This window comes from Salvelinus fontinalis, chromosome 17, assembly GCF_029448725.1.
Source record: "Salvelinus fontinalis isolate EN_2023a chromosome 17, ASM2944872v1, whole genome shotgun sequence".
NCBI lineage: Eukaryota > Metazoa > Chordata > Actinopteri > Salmoniformes > Salmonidae > Salvelinus > Salvelinus fontinalis.
This window is the reverse complement of record NC_074681.1, coordinates 38,644,123-38,662,452: the sequence shown is the minus strand read 5'-3', so window position 1 is coordinate 38,662,452 and position 18,330 is coordinate 38,644,123. Positions and strand designations below refer to the sequence as shown.

At 41.1% G+C, this 18,330-nt stretch overlaps 1 protein-coding gene across 4 annotated transcripts in view; it reads right to left on the bottom strand.

Annotated features, from left to right (window-relative positions):
- Positions 1–7,448, bottom strand: part of crtc1a (CREB regulated transcription coactivator 1a) — a 31,245-nt gene extending 23,797 nt beyond the window's left edge. For all 4 annotated transcript variants that reach the window (XM_055867379.1, XM_055867381.1, XM_055867380.1 and 1 more), the window contains exons 1-5: positions 7,287–7,448; positions 2,779–2,895; positions 1,198–1,326; positions 864–925; positions 649–737 (exon numbers count right to left, since the gene is read on the bottom strand). In XM_055867379.1, coding sequence (XP_055723354.1) covers positions 649–737; positions 864–925; positions 1,198–1,326; positions 2,779–2,895; positions 7,287–7,412 — 523 coding nt within the window. In that variant the 5' untranslated portion in view covers positions 7,413–7,448. The remainder of the gene's footprint in view (positions 1–648; positions 738–863; positions 926–1,197; positions 1,327–2,778; positions 2,896–7,286) is intronic.
- Between the last annotated feature and the right edge of the window lie 10,882 nt (positions 7,449–18,330).

Genomic DNA, 18,330 nt, shown 5'->3' with positions numbered 1-18,330 from the left:
ATTTGGTGAACACAGATGATTCTGAAGCAGTAGCCTAGTGGTTAGAGCGTTGGGCCAGTAACCAAAAAGGTTGCTAGATCAAATCCCAGAGCTGACAAGGTAAAAATCTGTCGTTCTGCCCCCGAACAAAGCAGTTAACCCACTGTTCCTAGGCTGTCATTGTAAATAATAATTTGTTCTTAGCTGACTTGCCTAGTTAAAAGGTTAAATACATATTTTTATTTTAAGACACCATTAGCATGTAACCTTGAGAACCACTCAGATATTCCTATTCATCCCATGAGTAATATCTATAGCCTTCGAAGACATAGTCTAAAACCTTTTATCAGGTACACTTGACACTATTCAACAGTACAATAAAGAGTAGCCAGCAAAGCCATTACAATATATTTCATTGTCAATACATTGAATAACACCTCCCTCATAACAACCTGGCTAATAATTCAGCGCAGGACTCAAAAATCATTACTAAGCCTACCAACTGGAAACAGAGCATTGTACCCTACAATGGCTAGTCATTCCTCTTATGGGGTCATTGTAGGGCCAAGGCATTTCGCTAACCGGTTCTGTCCAAAAATAATGAATGTGTAATGATGAACTAATATAAAGTTTATACAACTTGAAATACCAAGTTCAAATCCAACACACCTCGTTTAGGCTGCATGTCCTGTGAGACTCCCGCGAAAATGTCCTGTGGGTTCAAGGTGCTCTGATGCAACGCAGAGTCCGAGTTAGTCCTATAGCACAGGGAAAGAGACATACACCACTTAGGTGGTGACCAACTGTATCAGTTGTGGAAAGTCAAGAGAGCGTTTCACAACGAAATCCCAACAGTTTCACGTCACATAGTTGGGTTATCTTACCTCCTCCAACTGGTGTCAGGTGGGGGGGACAGATACACTGAACCGTATGGACAGCTATCAATGTGATACCCCTGGTTAAGGGCAACACAAATCTGCAGCATTTCACAACTGATGTCAATGTAAAACACCATTATGCCATAAAGTACAGCATATGCTTTTGAAGTACAATGGTTAAAGATGTTACATAGTGGTGCTTGCTTTAATGAAAAGGCAAATTGTTACTGTAAAATGACTATGTAATTACCATGTCATTCATAATCAAATATCCGTTGCATAGCAGACCGTAAAATAAAAAGTTAACTATACAGTTGCATAAACCGACAGTAAAAGATATTTGGCGTCCATGTTTGTCGAGGGGCCTTCCATGTGGGGACGTGATGCGGTTTCTGTCCCGGTAAACTCTGTCAACCAATCCATGATGCCGTGTTGTCCTGCTAGTGTCACCTGAACCTTGAAAGGGAGTCTGCAGACACCGCACAAAGAAAACCAGTTACAAGCTCCATAGATAAAAGACAGAAAAATATGTCAAAAGAGTAAACACATTTCCATTTTGGGTAAGACACATACAGAACTTTCAAAATATATTCACACCCCTTGACCTGATTGTCTTTTTTTGTGTGATTTTTTTTGTCACTGGCCTACACACAATACCACATAACGTCAAAGTGGAATTGTTATTCTAAGTTTCTACAAATTAATAAAAAATGAAAAGCTGAAATGTCTTTCCAGTATTCAAACACTTTATGGCAAGCCTAAATAAGTTAAGGAGTAAAAATGTACTTAACAAGTCACATAATAAGTTGCATGGACTCTTTATGCAAAAATAGTGTTTAACATGATTTTTGAATGACTACCTCATCTCTGTAACCCACACATACAATTATCTGTAAGGTCAGTCAGTCAAGCAGTGAATTTCAAATTCAGATTCAACCACAAAGACCAGGGATGTTTTCCAATGCCTCGCAAAGAAGGGTACCTATTGGTAGATGGGTAAAAAAAAACATTGAATATCCCTTTGAGCATGGTGAAGTTATTAATTACAATTTGGATGGTGTATCAATACACCCAGTCACTACGAAGATACAGGCGTCCTTCATAACTCAGTTTCCAGAGAGGAAGGAAACCATGAGGGATTTCACCATGACGCCAATGGTGACTTTAAAACAGTTACAGAGTTTAATGGATGTGATAGGAGAAAACTGAGGATGGATCGACAACTATGTAGTTACTCCACAATAGTAACCTAATTGACAAATTGAAAAGAAGGAAGTGTGTACAGAATATGTTTGCAAAGAGGCACTAAAGTAATACTGAAAAAAAGTGTTGCAAAGCAATTATCTGTTATTATTTATTGTTATTTTAGGGACAAATCCAATATAACACATAACCGAGTACCACTCTCCATATTTTCAAGCATAGTGGTGGCTGCATCATGTTATGGGTATGTTTGTAATCGTTAAGGACTGGGGAGTTTATCAGAATAAAAAAATAAACGGAATGGAGCTAAGCACAGGCTAAATCCTTCAGGAAATTGTGGTTCAGTCTGCTTTCCACCAGACAATGGGAGATTCATTCACCTTTCAGCAGAACAATAACCTACAACACAAGGCCAACTCTACACTGGAGTTGCTTACCAAGAAGACAGTGAATGTTCTTGAGTGGCCGAGTTACAAATACTCACAGCTGTAATCACTGTCAAAGGTGCTTCTACAAAGTATTGACTTAAGGGTGTGAATACTTATGTAAATTACATATTTCTTTGATTAATTTTAAATACATTTGCAAACATTTATTTGGGGTATTGTGTAGGTGAGAGAAGAAAAATGTAATCCATTTTGAATTCAGGCTATAACACAACAAATTGTGGAATACGTCACGGGATATGAATACTTTGAGTCCTACAAACACACATTACCTGAAAAGGCATGTCAATGGTGCCATTTCCAATCTGATTGACATTTGGCAATGATCCGCCATAGTACTGCCCACGGTTTTGTCCCAGCTGTAAATACTGGGTCTTCTGTAACTGTAACTGTATAAGGAGTGACAAAACAAAAGCAAACATGGCATCAGATAATGTTCGGTATGAAATATTCAACAATAATTCAAAAACGAGTGTGACAGAGAGCACAACAATTCTGACTGATGAAAAAAACAACACTATCCTTGTTTAACATTGATTCTATAGATTACAAATCACTCCATCCATCTCAGTCAGAACCAAGGGGATAAGACTTGTCTGGCCTAAGCAATCACCCATTGTTGTGTGAAAATGACATTTACTCACCTTTAACCTCAATTTACCAAATAAACTTCATAGAGAAAATAAATTTGTCAGCAATTACAGATCACCCATGATTAAATTATGTTTTCATTATTTACAATCTTTCCACACCGACTCATCTTGACATTGAATGGCGCCACATATAGGCTTAACTGGGATAACTATCACCTATATGAATGTCTTTCCATCCTTACAAAAACTCAAGGTCACACCCTTATAGGTTCAACAGTTCACCTGCTATGAGTATGCAAATAGTTGACCTCAAATCAAATCACATTTTATTGGTCTCATACACATAGTTAGCAGATAATGCGAGTGTAGCGAAATGCTTGTGCTTCTACTTCCGACCGTGCAGTAATATCTAACAAGTAATCGAACAATTATCTATGATTGGCTGTGATTTCAGGTGGTGACAGCCAACTACATAAACTCAGCAAATAAAGAAACGTCCTCTCACTGTCAACTGCGTTTATTTTCAGCAAACTTAACATGTGTAAATATTTGTATGAACATAACAAGATTCAACAACTGAGACATAAACTGAACAAGTTCCACAGACATGTGACTAACAGAAATTAAATAATGTGTCCCTGAACAAAGGGGGGGTCAAAATCAAAAGTAACAGTCAGTAGCTGGTGTGGCCACCAGCTAAATTAAGTACTGCAGTGCATCTCCTCCTCATGGACTGCACCAGATTTGCCAGTTCTTGCTGTGAGATGTTACCCCACTCTTCCACCAAGGCACCTGCAAGATCCTGGACATTTCTGGGGGGTATGGCCCTAGCCCTCACCCTCCGATCCAACAGGTCCCAGACGTGCTCAATGGGATTGAGATCCGGGCTCTTCGCTGGCCATGGCAGAACACTAACATGCCTGTCTTGCAGAAAGTCACGCACAGAACGAGCAGGATGGCTGGTGGCATTGTCATGCTGGCGGGTCATGTCAGGATGAGCCTGCAGGAAGAGTACCACATGAGGGAGGAGGGTGTCTTCCCTGTAACGCACAGCGTTGAGATTGCCTGCAATGACAACAAGCTCAGTCCGATGATGCTATGACACACCGCCCCAGACCATGACGGACCCTCCACCTCCAATCGATCCCGCTCCAGAGTACAGGCCTCGGTGTAACGCTCATTCCTTCGACGATAAACGCAAATCTGACCATCACCCCTGGTGAGACAAAACCGTGACTCGTCAGTGAAGAGCACTTTTTGCCAGTCCTGTCTGGTCCAGCGATGGTGGGTTTGTGCCCATAGGCGACATTGTTGCCAGTGATGTCTTGTGAGGACCTTCCTTACAACAGGCCTACAGGCCCTCAGTCCAGCCTCTCTCAGCCTATTGCAGACAGTCTGAGCACTGATGGAGGGATTGTGCATTCCTGGTGTAACTCGGGCAGTTGTTGTTGCCATCCTGTACCTGTCCCGCAGGTGTGATGTTCGGATGTACCGATCCTGTGCAGGTGTTGTTACACGTGGTCTGGCACTGTGAGGACGATCAGCTGTCCGTCCTGGCTCCCTGTAGCACTGTCTTAGGCATCTCACAGTACGGACATTGCAATTTATTGCCCTGGCCACATCTGCAGTCCTCATGCCTCCTTGCAGCATGCCTAAGGCACGTTCACGCAGATGAGCAGGGACCCTGGGCATCTTTCTTTTGGTGTTTTTCCAGAGTCAGTAGAAAGGCCTCTTTAGTGTCCTAAGTTTTCATGACTGTGACCTTAATTGCCTATCGTCTGTAAACTGAGTGTCTTAACGACCGTTCCACAGGTGCATGTTCATTAATTGTTTATGGTTCATTGAACAAGCATGTGAAATAGTGTTTGAACAAGCATGGGAAACAGTGTTTAAACCCTTTACAATGAAGATCTGTGAAGTTATTTGGATTTTTACGAATGATCTTTGAAAGACAGGGTCCTGAAAAAGGGACATTTCTTTTTTTGCTGAGTTTACGTTTCAGAAAGTTCTCTTATGTACTAGAGATACAGAGTAATATCACGAGACAATCATTTTGCTATTTTGTTTAGAAAAGCAGGTAATCAAAGTTGTTTAATCGTATACACAGACAGTACCCAAACTGTTCATGTCTGTCACACACACGCACTATTGATTAAAGCAGGGAAATCATTTAATAACAATCTCTAAAGCCTATTTCTCCAGAGTATTTTGAAAATACAGTAATCTCCCAATAGTGAGTCAAAGTTTGAATGCATCTTGTTATTTTGTTGACAGAAGATTACATGCATTTTGGGATAAGTGTTTCACAAATCCAACCACATATGAATCAAGTCAATAGGGTAAATGTGCCTACTTGAGTGAACTTGTAGGCTCGCTGCCTACTGCACTGTCAAAAGGTATTATCAAATACTGAGTATTAGACTTGCCCTTTCTATTATTGTATGCATACTGTATGTTACAAAGTAAGGATTATATTTATAGCCTCATACTATACTAGGGCTGGGAATTGCCTGGGACCTCATGATACGATATTATCACGATACTTAGGTGTCAATACGATATGTATTATGATTCTCACGATTGTATATTTATTGCGATTCGATACTGTGATTTTATTGCGATTTGATGTTCCAAACCTATATTGATCGCCATATGTCTGCTGCAGAGTGTCAAGAGAGACAGTGTTTATCAGTCATGGAAATAAAAGTGTTGTAAAAAAGTGCAGGTATACAGGCAACTAGCACAAAAATAATATTGAGTTATTGCCAAAATGATACGATACAATATATTGTCCAAAATAATATCCCGATATGTAGCTGTATCGACTTCGCCCCCCATCACTCTACTATAGGGCCAAAAGCAATATTTTAAAGAGATTCTCCAGTAATTTTGTATACTTTTTGGCTAGTAGCCCTCTCGCTCACTCTGTGTGCATCTTGCTAGCTGTCACTCAAATGGTGAGGGGCTAAAACTCATTGGCTAGAACTGGAATTGCTAGGGGGCTGTCCCATGTGAGGGAAAATGTAGGGGAAAAGGTGCACCATTTCCAGAAAAACAATCGCTTTCAAACTAGGGATTTCATGGCTGACTGTGGTAACAGTAATTCTGCTCATAAATGCATGTCTGAACTACACATTGACACATCCACCCCAAAGTTCCAGAGCACGTCTTCAAATAGTGAAACCTACTCTTCCCAAATGTGTTTGTTGAAATTGCACCCAATTTTGACTTCCAAAGGTTCCAGCCTAACACAATAAATCACCCACTTCAGGAACAATAATACACGTCACCTCAACACTGAATGAATCAATTGAAATCAATAGAAAATGTGTTATTTTCTGTGAATTAAAAACTACACTTATGATTGTCCAACGTATTCAATGGATAGTACCATCCAAATAAGGATGCAGTAATTTAACCAGTCAGTGAGCGATGCCAATGTTGCTACAGTATCTCAGAACCCGCCCATTTGAAACTCTTTCAAATGCGCTGGTTCTGCTGGCAACGTTTCTCAAATGCACCAATGTTATTTCGTATACATTTTGTCGAAAAATGTACTGCCAAAAGCACTGAAATGACATTGATGAAGAGCGCAATATGTTGCTGGCATTAGAGGCCTGCGGCATGCGGTTTGTCGTCAACATAATCTGTGCGGGTTTGTCCTCATCTTTGATATGCCACTGTCAATCATATTACTGTACTTGTCTGCCCAGTTTCACAGCACGACTGCTTTTCCCACCTGATTATTAGCTTATGTGTCTTTGGTGATCTTTAAACTGAAAATACTGCTTTCCAAAATACTTCAATACATAGAAATTGCTGTTCATCTGAAGCTTCTTCCTCGCCTAGAGTGCGATCAGAAAAACCAACGAACGTTATATTTTGATGTGGCTGTCAAACACGCATGCACGCCCCACATTAGTTGGCTATTGCTTGCACTGGAGCTATATTGTGCAACTTTTGAAGACGGAGGGACTTGAACCGGGATACCGCTCCATTTGAGAATAACTACACGAATACGATAATAAGACTGCTGGTTGCCATTCATGCCAAGAATATTAGCTGGCACGTAGGGGCTGTTTGTTATTGTTTACCTCCCTGGCCAAGCTACGTGCCCGCCGTGAATATTACTGAATTTGACATCTCACCAGCAATAACAGCAAATGGGTATAAACAGACAAGCTTACCCTCGCTGCTCGGGTAATACTCAAATCTTTCATCACTTCCTCGAATGCTGCGGTCTCCTCTGCCTGCTTCTGATTATGTAAAGCGATTTTCTCGCTAAATTTCCGCGGATTGTTTGATGTCGCCATGTTTCGCTCTTCTGCTCTGCTTTCCCTCAATGACGTTGCATGCACACGTCCTTGCGCGTGGGCGTAGGTTACGCGCACATCTGGAACGCCTGCAATCCCCACCTTTTTCACCAGGGATGGGTAAAATACAAAAAAGTGATATTAAGTTATACATTTTACCCTCATTGTTGCTTGTCTGAACATGTTATCAACGGTACACTTGTCAGACGTATGCGGATAATAACAAAAATAAGATGATGCTCCAAAGAACGTGTTTGTCAGGTTCTTCTTGTTTGCCTGCCTTATGTAGCCACTTAGCCTACATGGCATAACAATACTCTATCCTGTTCCCCTTATTTTCCTCTGATGAAGGCATATAGCCTATAAAAGTTGTTGTGTGTGTCTGTTCCTTTACAATTCTTGTAGGCCTAGTGTCTTTAATAACTAGCCCCTGGCCAGATGTCCCCACTCAAAGGAGAGTGCTTACTGGCAATATAATTCTCACTTGGAATTAAATGCATAAACCACTGTAAGTCACACAATTCACTACTAATATGCTGACCTCACATCTCAAAATAGGGCTACTTAATGTTAGATCCCTGACTTCAAAGGCAGTTATAGTCAATGAACTAATCACTGATCACAATCTTGATGTGATTGGCCTGACTGAAACATGGCTTAAGCCTGAATAATTTACTGTGTTAAATGAGGCTTCACCTCCTGGTTACACTAGTGACCATATCCCCCGTGCATCCCGCAAAGGCGGAGGTGTTGCTAAAATCTACAATAGCAAATTTCAATTTACAAAAAAAAAAAAGACGTTTTCGTCTTTTGAGCTTCTAGTCATGAAATCTATGCAGCCTACTCAATCACTTTTTATAGCTACCGGTTACAGGCCTGCTGGGCCATATACAGCGTTCCTCACTGAGTTCCCTGAATTCGTATCGGACCTTGTAGTCATAGCAGATAATATTCAAATTTTTGGTGATTTTAATATTCACATGGAAAAGTCCACAGACCACTCCAAAAGGCTTTCGGAGCCATCATCGACTCAGTGGGTTTTGTCCAACATGTCTCTGGACCTACTCACTGTCACAGTCATTATGCTGCAGTAGTTTATGTGTCGGGGGGCTAGGGTCAGTTTGTTATATCTGGAGTACTTCTCCTCTCTTATCCGGTGTCCTGTGTGAATTTAAGTATGCTCTCTCTAATTCTCTCTTTCTCTCTTTCTTTCTCTCTCTCGGACGACCTGAGCCCTAGGACCATGCCTCAGGACTACCTGGCATGATGACTCCTTGCTGTCCCCAGTCCACCTGGCCGTGCTGCTGCTCCAGTTTCAACTGTTCTGCCTGCGACTATGGAACCCTGACCTGTTCACCGGACGTGCTACCTGTCCCAGACCTGCTGTTTTCAACTCTCTAGAGACAGCAGGAGCGGTAGAGATACTCTTAATGATCGGCTATGAAAAGCCAACTGACATTTAGTCCTGAGGTGCTGACTTGCTGCACCCTCGACAACTACTGTGATTATTATTATTTGACCATGCTGGTCATTTATGAACATTTGAACATCTTGGCCATGTTCTGTTATAATCTCCACCAGGCACAGCCAGAAGAGGACTGGCCACCCCTCATAGCCTGGTTCCTCTCTACGTTTCTTCCTAGGTTTTGGCCTTTCTAGGGAGTTTTTCCTAGCCACCGTGCTTCTACACCTGCATTGCTTGTTGTTTGGGGTTTTAGGCTGGGTTTCTGTACAGCACTTTGAGATATCAGCTGATTTAAGAAGGGCTATATAAATACATTTGATTTGATTTGATTTGAAAGTACCAACACTTTCAAAAAGGTATTTTTTTTGACAGACACTAAGGCCAAAGATGAGGTTTTGAGCGACAGGCACAGTCCAAGCACAATGAAACAATATGCTGTTTCACCCACCATTCAGAGTAGTGGAAATAAATTGGCTGTAAAGTAACCAAGGAAACCATTGAAATTGTATTCCAGGGCACTGGGTGTGTGGGATTATGCTGTTATTGCAAACTAAACCCTGGAAAAAACCTTGGAGTTGAGCCTCATTGAAAAGGCTAGCTAAAATGGAGAGAATGTCATGTCTTAGTAGATTCCTGTATTCTGCTCCTCAGATACGTTTATCTGGTTACATAAACACAGAAACGGCAAGCATTTCCAAAGTATGAGACAGCATGCTTCCCTGTACATTCAGTGCCTTCGGAAAGTATTCACACCCTTGACTTGTCCCACATTGTTACGTTACAGCCTTATTCTAAAATGTACTAAATAAAAATAAATCCTCAATCTACACACAATACCCCATAATGATGAAGCAAAAACATATCGATATGTAAAGCTTATTGAAGAGCAGTGAAACTACCTAGAGTATTGTGCAGGTTTCTTTTTTTCCTCTTCTATTTATCAGAACTCAGAATAAGACCCAGATGCAGACAGCTAGAGTCACAGATGTTTATTGACCCAAACGGGGCAGGACAAAGTCAGGTCAAAGGCAGGCAGAGGTCCGTAATCCAGTGCAGAGTCAATAAGGTACAGAACAGCAGGCAGACTCTGGGTCAGGGCATGCAGCATGGTCAGAACCAGGGAAACCTAACTTGAGACCACAGGGCGCAGCACAAACACACCGGTAAGACCTGCCGAGACACACTGGCAACAGACAAACAGAGAACGCAGGTATAAATACTGGGGATAATGAGGAAGATGGGCAACACCTGGAGGGGGGTGGAGACAAGCACAAAGACAGGTGAAACAGATCAGGGTGTGATGCTATTATTAGAAATCTTGTCTTCCAGATTGATATTTCTGTCATGTCGGTTTTGTGTATGACAGACACCTGCTGAGATACTGTATTTGCATTTCACACAGCCTTACCAGAAATGTGTTTCTGAAAACTGCTGTGACAGTCTTTATGGTGTATACTTCCCTTGCAAGGCTTCTCCAGTACCATTTGACCATGTCAGCAGGTAATGTGCATGTATATAAATACTAAAATGGAGTTTTCACTTCACTTCCCTCAGAAATAAGGTTTTGGTGTTTGTGATGAACAACATTTTTCAACATCCACTGTATACACAGTAATCTCTCTGCCAATACACATTATACACTGAGTGTACAAAACATTAAGAAAGCCTTCCTAATATATATATTCTTTAACCTGTCTCCTCCCCTTCATCTGCACTGATTGAAGTAGATAGATGAAGTGACATCAATAAGGGGTCATAGACTAACCAGGGGAAAGCTATGTCATGGAAAGAGCGGCTGTTCTTAATTTGTACACTCAGTGTACGTAGGTTCATTTGAAGAACCTGCCAGACAATTCTTGAATCTATTCAAATGTGGTAGCCTTCCAAAAGAGAAATGAAGATGTGTCACATGAAATAGAAGTAGGCGTTACAGCTAGAATATCAGTTAGCAGAAATCATTTGCCGGTGGAAATTACATCTAATTGTGTAGGCTATGGACAATAAACCATTGTCAAATGTGTTCTGGGTTGTCACATTTCAACAAGCATTCCTGGATAGCAATTATTCATAAAACATAATTGCACACAGTCTCACTGCTTAGTAGTTCATATGAGTGAATTAAACTATACTTTAAAACAATTGTTATTTGAATAGTGAACAATACAGCAATACAACAGGTAACCTTACCGTGAAACGCTTACTTACAAGCCCTTAACCAACAACGCAGCTTTAAGAAAATACATACAAAAAAGTAACAAATAAAAGTAACAAATAATTAAAGAGCAGCAGTAAAATAACAATAGCGAGGCCATATACAGGGGGTACCGGTACAGAGTCAATGTGCGGGGGCATCGGTGGCACCGGTGTCGAGGTAATTGAGGTAATATGTACATGTAGGTAGAGTTATTAAAGTGACTATGCATAAATAATAACAGAGAGTAGCAGCAGTATAGAAGAGGGGGGGGGGAAATGCAAATAGTTTGGGTAGCTATTTGATTTGATGTTCAGGAGTCTTATGGCTTGGGAGTAGAAGCTGTTTAGAAGCCTCTTGGACCTAGACTTGGACCTTCGGTACCGCTTGCCGTGCGATAGCAGAGAGAGCAGTCTATGACTAGGGTGATTGGAATCTTTGACAATTTTTAGAGTCTTCATCTGACACAGCCTGGTGTAGAGGTCCTGGATGGCAGGAAGCTTGGCCCCGGTGATGTAATGGGCCATACTCACTACCCTCTATAGTGCCTTGCGGTCAGAGGCCGAGCAGTTGCCATACTAGGCAGCGATGCAACTCGTCAGGATGCTCTTGATGGTGCAGCTGTAGAACCCTTTGAGGATCTGAGGACCCATGACAAATCTTTTTAGTCTCCTGAGGCGGAATAGGTTTTGCTGTGCACTCTCACGACTGTCTTAAAACGACAATCTGAAAGCAGCAAACAACAGTTGAAACAATAACAGCCCACGACCGTTTCGGGATAACATGGGGGGATGGGGTCGGAGAAATGTAACCACTCAAATTCAAAGGCAGAGCTATGGATGCAAGGACCGACCATCTCATGATATCAAAATGACAGTTTTAACTGTGTTTATTATGCTATACAATGTGTGTCTACATTTACTTTGTTTACAAACATTGGAGTAAAGTAAGCTTATTTTGGCTTCTGATATGGTACCACGTTTGAACTAAGCTCATGAGGAATTTTATAAGTAATATTCTTCAAGAATCAATGGGTACATATAATTCATTTTTACGTCCAAAAATGGATGTAGCAACTGCTGATTGCCCCTTTAAGCGATTACTTATTTGCCAAGTTCCACTATTTTACTATGGAAATAATGGAACTTTAAAGTTCCGCCAACATCTTCATTGTCTTTTACTCATAGACCAAGTTGACCACACTGCTGTTCTCACCCTGGCCTGGTAAGACACATTTTTATTGGTTCTGACCTACTGATCTTTTGTATCTCATGGTTGCTATCCAGGGGCTATTCAAACAAACCTGGAAACTGGAAAATGTTATTAGGACATGCATTGTATTAATTTGTTTTTCATTAATTAATTTTTATTGATTTCAATTGAATAAATCCTTTATTTAGCTCATATGTTATTGAGATTATTTTACAATGATGACCTGGGTTTGGTTAGTTTGGTAGTTATCATTAATATGACACAACATTCATTGAATGCTTTAAATACCAGACTTTCTATATATAGTAGCAGTGGTGGAAAAAGTACTCACTTGTCAAACTTTAGTAAAAGTAAAGACACCTTAATAGAAAATGACTTAAGTAAAAGGGAAAGTCACCCAGTAAAATACTACTTGAGTAAAAGTCTAAAAGTATTTGGTTTTAAATATACTTAAGTATCAAAAGTAAATGGAATTTCTCAAATAAACTTATGTATCGAAAGTAAAAGTATAATAAAACTCTAATTCCTTAAACTGGATGACACAATTTTCTTGCATTTTTATTGACAGAGCCAGGGGCACACTACAATGCTCAGACATAATTTACAAACAAAGCATTTGTGTTTAGTGATTCCGCCAGATCAGAGGCAGTAGGGATGAGCAGGGGTGTTCTCTTGTGTGAATTGGATAATTTTCCTGTCAAAATGTAACATGTGCTTTAGGGGGTTAGGGGAAATGTATGGAGTAAAAAGTATATTATTTTCTTTCGGAATGTAGTGAAGTAAAAGTACAGATACCCCAAAAAACTACTTAAGTAGTACTTTAAAGTATTTTCACTTAAGTACTTTACACCACTGAATAGTAGGCAACCCTTCATTTCAACTCCCCAAACTGTTATCATCCAATCGATTTTGTCATTTACAGGTAATGATGTTTAACAGGACTTGTCTCTCTGGAAACTCTACCATAGAATCCTTAGACCCAATCTCTCTTAGTTCTTCTGTGGGACTTGCTGTGGGTCTGTCTCTGTTCTTCATAGTGCTGGGAGTAGTGATTGCACTGGTTTTCACCCAGCGCAGTAAATTGAGGAGCATGTCACAGTTAAATCAACTGAAGAGCACAGAGGTCAAAACACGTCAGTCGGAGGGTTCCCAATACACAGCCATGGTCAGACCACAACCTGCTGATCATAGCTCTATCTACAAGAACGTCACTGACTCCAACAAGACAGCCAGAAACATAAACAGGTCAGGTAGGCTACATGATGATTCGTTTGGGTTGATTTGTATTGGAAAGTTCAAACAAAATGGATTGTAAATGGAAGTTGATTTGGTTTCATTTGCCTTTTGCAAACTCTTCATTTTCTAGATTTCATGTATTAATCCTGCTGTGTATCAATGACTCAACACTGGACTTTTAACAAAATTGAGGAATGTTGACCACATGAACGTGAGCACACATATGCCATGTTTGTTGTGGTGCAACTGTGTAGGGAAAGCACATTCTGATGTTTGCTCACCTGTCTACCCATCTCGACAGGTCACCTGTGGAACCCGAGGATGTATACCTTCAGTGTGATTCATCCGATGACGCCATTTACATCAACGACCCGCCGTGTAGCCTGGCCATGCTGCCTGCTGACATTGAGGAGGACGACCTTTATATAATGCCAAAAGCTATAGGTACAGCCACAAAGATGACCCTATCAAGTCCAGACTGAGTCATCAATTCATAGGACAGGAAGGGGAATCAAAAGAAAAGACGCAATATACTTGTCTTTTATGTTTTAGCCACCTTTGAAGTAAAATTTGGCCACATGACAAAATAGGCAAATTTGTCTTCATTCGATTGTTATGCTTTGTTTAAAGGCCAAGCGCAGTAAAAATTCTGTTTTGCCTGTGTTTTACATCATACTGTGCAACAGCTGATAAAACTAACACTGTAAAAGTGTGAAAAAGCTATTTTCCCCCATTTTTAATTGCAATCTAATGGCAATCTACATTAAGATTCTTAATTGTTACCCAGAAATGATTTGATATTGATATAAAAAAAGAGCTGCATCCAGCCTTTAACAGACTGAAAAGTATGTTATTCTGTGATTGTACATTGTAAATATTTTAAGAGGCGTCTGCTAGGTTAAGAACAACACCTTTTTTGGGCAAATTGAATCATAAGTAGGAGTGAAGCCCTAAATATATACAGTTGAAGTCGGAGGTTCACATACACCTTCGCCAAATACATTTAAACTCAGTTTTTCACAATTCCTGACATTTAATCCGAGTAAAAATTCCCTGTCATAGGTCAGTTAGGATCATCACTTTATTTTAAGAATAGGAAATAAGAGTCAGAATAATAGTAGAGAGAATGATTTAATTCAGCTTTTATTTCTTTCGTCACATTCCCAGTGGGTCAAAAGTTTACATACACTCAATTAGTATTTGATAGCATTGCCTTAAAATTGTATAACTTGGGTCAAACTTTTTGGGTAGCCTTCCACATGCTTCCCACAATAAGTTGGGTGAATTTTGGCCCACTCCTCAAATAAAATAAAATAAAATGTTATTGGTCACATACAAATGGTTAGCAGATGTTAATGCAAGTGGTTAATGCAAGTGTAGTGAAATGCTTGTGCTTCTAGTTCTGACTGTGCAGTAATATCTAACAAGTAATCTAACAATTTCACAAGAACTACATTATAAACACAAGTGTAAAGGAATGAATAAGAATATGTACCTATAAATATATGGATGAGAGATGGCCGAACGGCATAGGCAAGATGCAGTAGATGGTATAGAGTACAGTATATACATATGAGATTAGTAATGTTGGGTATGTAAACATTATATAAAGTGGCATTGTTTAAAGTGACTAGGGATACATTTATTACATACATTTTTTTATTATTAAAGTGGCTAGAGATTTGAGTCAGTATGTTGGTATAGGGTTAGGGTTAGGGTTTGTAGATTGCCATTAGATTGCAATTAAAATGCGGGAAAATAGCTTTTTCACACTTTTACAGTGTTAGTTTTATCAGCTGTTGCACAGTATGATGTAAAACACAGGCAAAACAGAATTTTTACTGCGCTGTTGCGCCTTCTTCACCACGCTATCTGTGTGGTTGGACCATTTCAGTTTGCCCGTGATGTGTACGCAGACAAACTTAAAACTTTCCATCTTCTCCACTATTGTCCCGTCAATTGGATAGGGGGGTGCTGCCTCTGCTGTTTCCTGAAGTCCACAATCATCTCCTTTGTTTTGTTGACATTGAGTGTGAGGTTATTTTCCTGACACCACACTCCGAGGGCCCTCACCTCCTCCCTGTAGGCCGTCTCGTCATTGTTGGTAATCAAGCTTACCACTGTAATGTCGTCTGCAAACTTGATGATTGAGTTGGAGGCGTGCATGGCCACGCAGTCATGGGTGAACAGGGAGTACAGGAGACGGCTGAGAACGCACCCTTGTGGGGCCCCAGGGTTGTAGATCTGCGGGGTGGAGATGTTGTTTCCTACCCTCACCACCTGGGGGCGGCCCGGCAGAAAGTTCAGGACCCAGTTGCACAGGGCGGGGTCGAGACCCAGGGTCTCGAGCTTAATGACGAGTTTGGAGGGTACTATGGTGTTAAATGCTGAGTTGTAATCGATGAACAGCATTCTTACATAGGTATTCCTCTTTTCCAGATGAGTTAGGGCAGTGTGCAGTGCGATTGCATCGTCTGTGGACCTATTGGGGCGGTAAGCAAATTGGAGTGGGTCTAGGGTGGAGGTGATATGATCCTTGACAAGTCTCTCAAAGCACTTCATGATGATGGAAGTGAGTGCTACGGGGCGATAGTCGTTTAGCTCAGTTGCCTTAACTTTCTTGGGAACAGGAACAATGGTGGCCCCCTTGAAGCATGTGGGAACCGCAGACTGAGATAGGGCTTGACTGAATATGTCCGTAAACACACCAGCCAGCTGGTCTGCGCATGCTCTCAGGACACGGCTAGGGATGCCGTCTGGGCCGGCAGCCTTGCGAGTGTTAACACATTTAAATGTTTTACTCACGTTGGCTGCGGTGAAGGAGAGCCCGCAGGTTTTGGTAGTGGGACGTGTCAGTGGCACTGTATTGTCCTCAAAGCGAGCAAAGAAGTTGTTTAATTTGTCTGGGAGCAAGACATCGGTGTCTGGGACGGGGCTGGTTTTCTTTTTGTAATCCGTGATTGACTGTAGACAATGCCACATACAGTGGGGCAAAAAAGTATTTAGTCAGCCACCAATTGTGCAAGTTCTCCCACTTAAGCATATGAGAGAGGCCTGTAATTTTCATCATAGGTACACTTCAACTATGACAGACAAAATGAGAAGAAAAAAATCCAGAAAATCACATTGTAGGATTTTTTTATGAATTTATTTGCAAATTCTGGTGGGAAATAAGTATTTGGTCAATAACAAAAGTTTATCTAGTTTATATTAGATGTTTTGGGGCTGTTGCTGGGCAACACGGACTTTCAACTCCCTCCAAAGATTTTCTATGGGGTTGAGATCTGGAGACTGGCTAGGCCACTCCAGGACCTTGAAATGCTTCTTACGAAGCCACTCCTTCGTTGCCCGGGCGGTGTGTTTGGGATCATTGTCATGCTGAAAGACCCAGCCACGTTTCATCTTCAATGCCCTTGCTGATGGAAGGAGGTTTTCACTCAAAATCTCACGATACATGGCCCCATTCATTCTTTCCTTTACACGGATCAGTCATCCTGGTGCCTTTGCAGAAAAACAGCCCCAAAGCATGATGTTTCCACCCCCATGCTTCACAGTAGGTATGGTGTTCTTTGGATGCAACTCAGCAATCTTTGTCCTCTAAACACGACGAGTTGAGTTTTTACCAAAAAGTTCTATTTTGGTTTCATCTGACCATATGACAAACTCCCAATCTTCTTCTGGATCATCCAAATGCTCTCTAGCAAACTTCAGACGGGCCTGGACATGTACTGGCTTAAGCAGGGGGGCACATCTGGCACTGCAGGATTTGAGTCCCTGGCGGCGTAGTGTGTTACTGATGGTAGGCTTTGTTACTTTGGTCCCAGCTCTCTGCAGGTCATTCACTAGGTCCCCCCGTGTGGTTCTGGGATTTTTGCTCACCGTTCTTGTGATCATTTTGACCCCACGGGGTGAGATCTTGCGTGGAGCCCCAGATCGAGGGAGATTATCAGTGGTCTTGTATGTCTTCCATTTCCTAATAATTGCTCCCACAGTTGATTTCTTCAAACCAAGCTGCTTACCTATTGCAGATTCAGTCTTCCCAGCCTGGTGCAGGTCTACAATTTTGTTTCTGGTGTCCTTTGACAGCTCTTTGGTCTTGGCCATAGTGGAGTTTGGAGTTTGACTGTTTGAGGTTGTGGACAGGTGTCTTTTATACTGATAACAAGTTCAAACAGGTGCCATTAATACAGGTAACGAGTGGAGGACAGAGGAGCCTCTTAAAGAAGGTGTAACAATTGTCGTCATCTTCCTCCTCGGACGAGGAGAAGGAGTAAGGGTCGGACCAAAATGCAGCGTTGAACGTAGACATAATGAATTTATTAAATGAAAGACGAAACACGAAAACTCTTTAACAAACTACAAAACAAATAAACGACGTAGACTGACCTAAACATGAGAACTTATAAATACACGAAGAACGCACGAACAGGTACAGACTACAAACAAACGCTACAGTCCCGTGTGGTACGAACATACATACAGACACGGAAGATAATCACCCACAAACAAACAGTGAGAACAGCCTACCTTAATATGGTTCTCAATCAGAGGTAACGTCAAACACCTGCCTCTAATTGAGAACCATATCAGGCAACACATTAAACCCAACATAGAAACACAATACATAGAATGCCCACCCCAACTCACGCCCTGACCAACTAAACACATACAAAAACAAGAGAAAACCGGTCAGGAACGTGACAGGAGATCTGTGAGAGCCAGAAATCTTGCTTGTTTGTAGGTGACCAAATACTTATTTTCCACCATAATTTGCAAATAAATTCATTAAAAATCCTACAATGTGATTTTCTGGA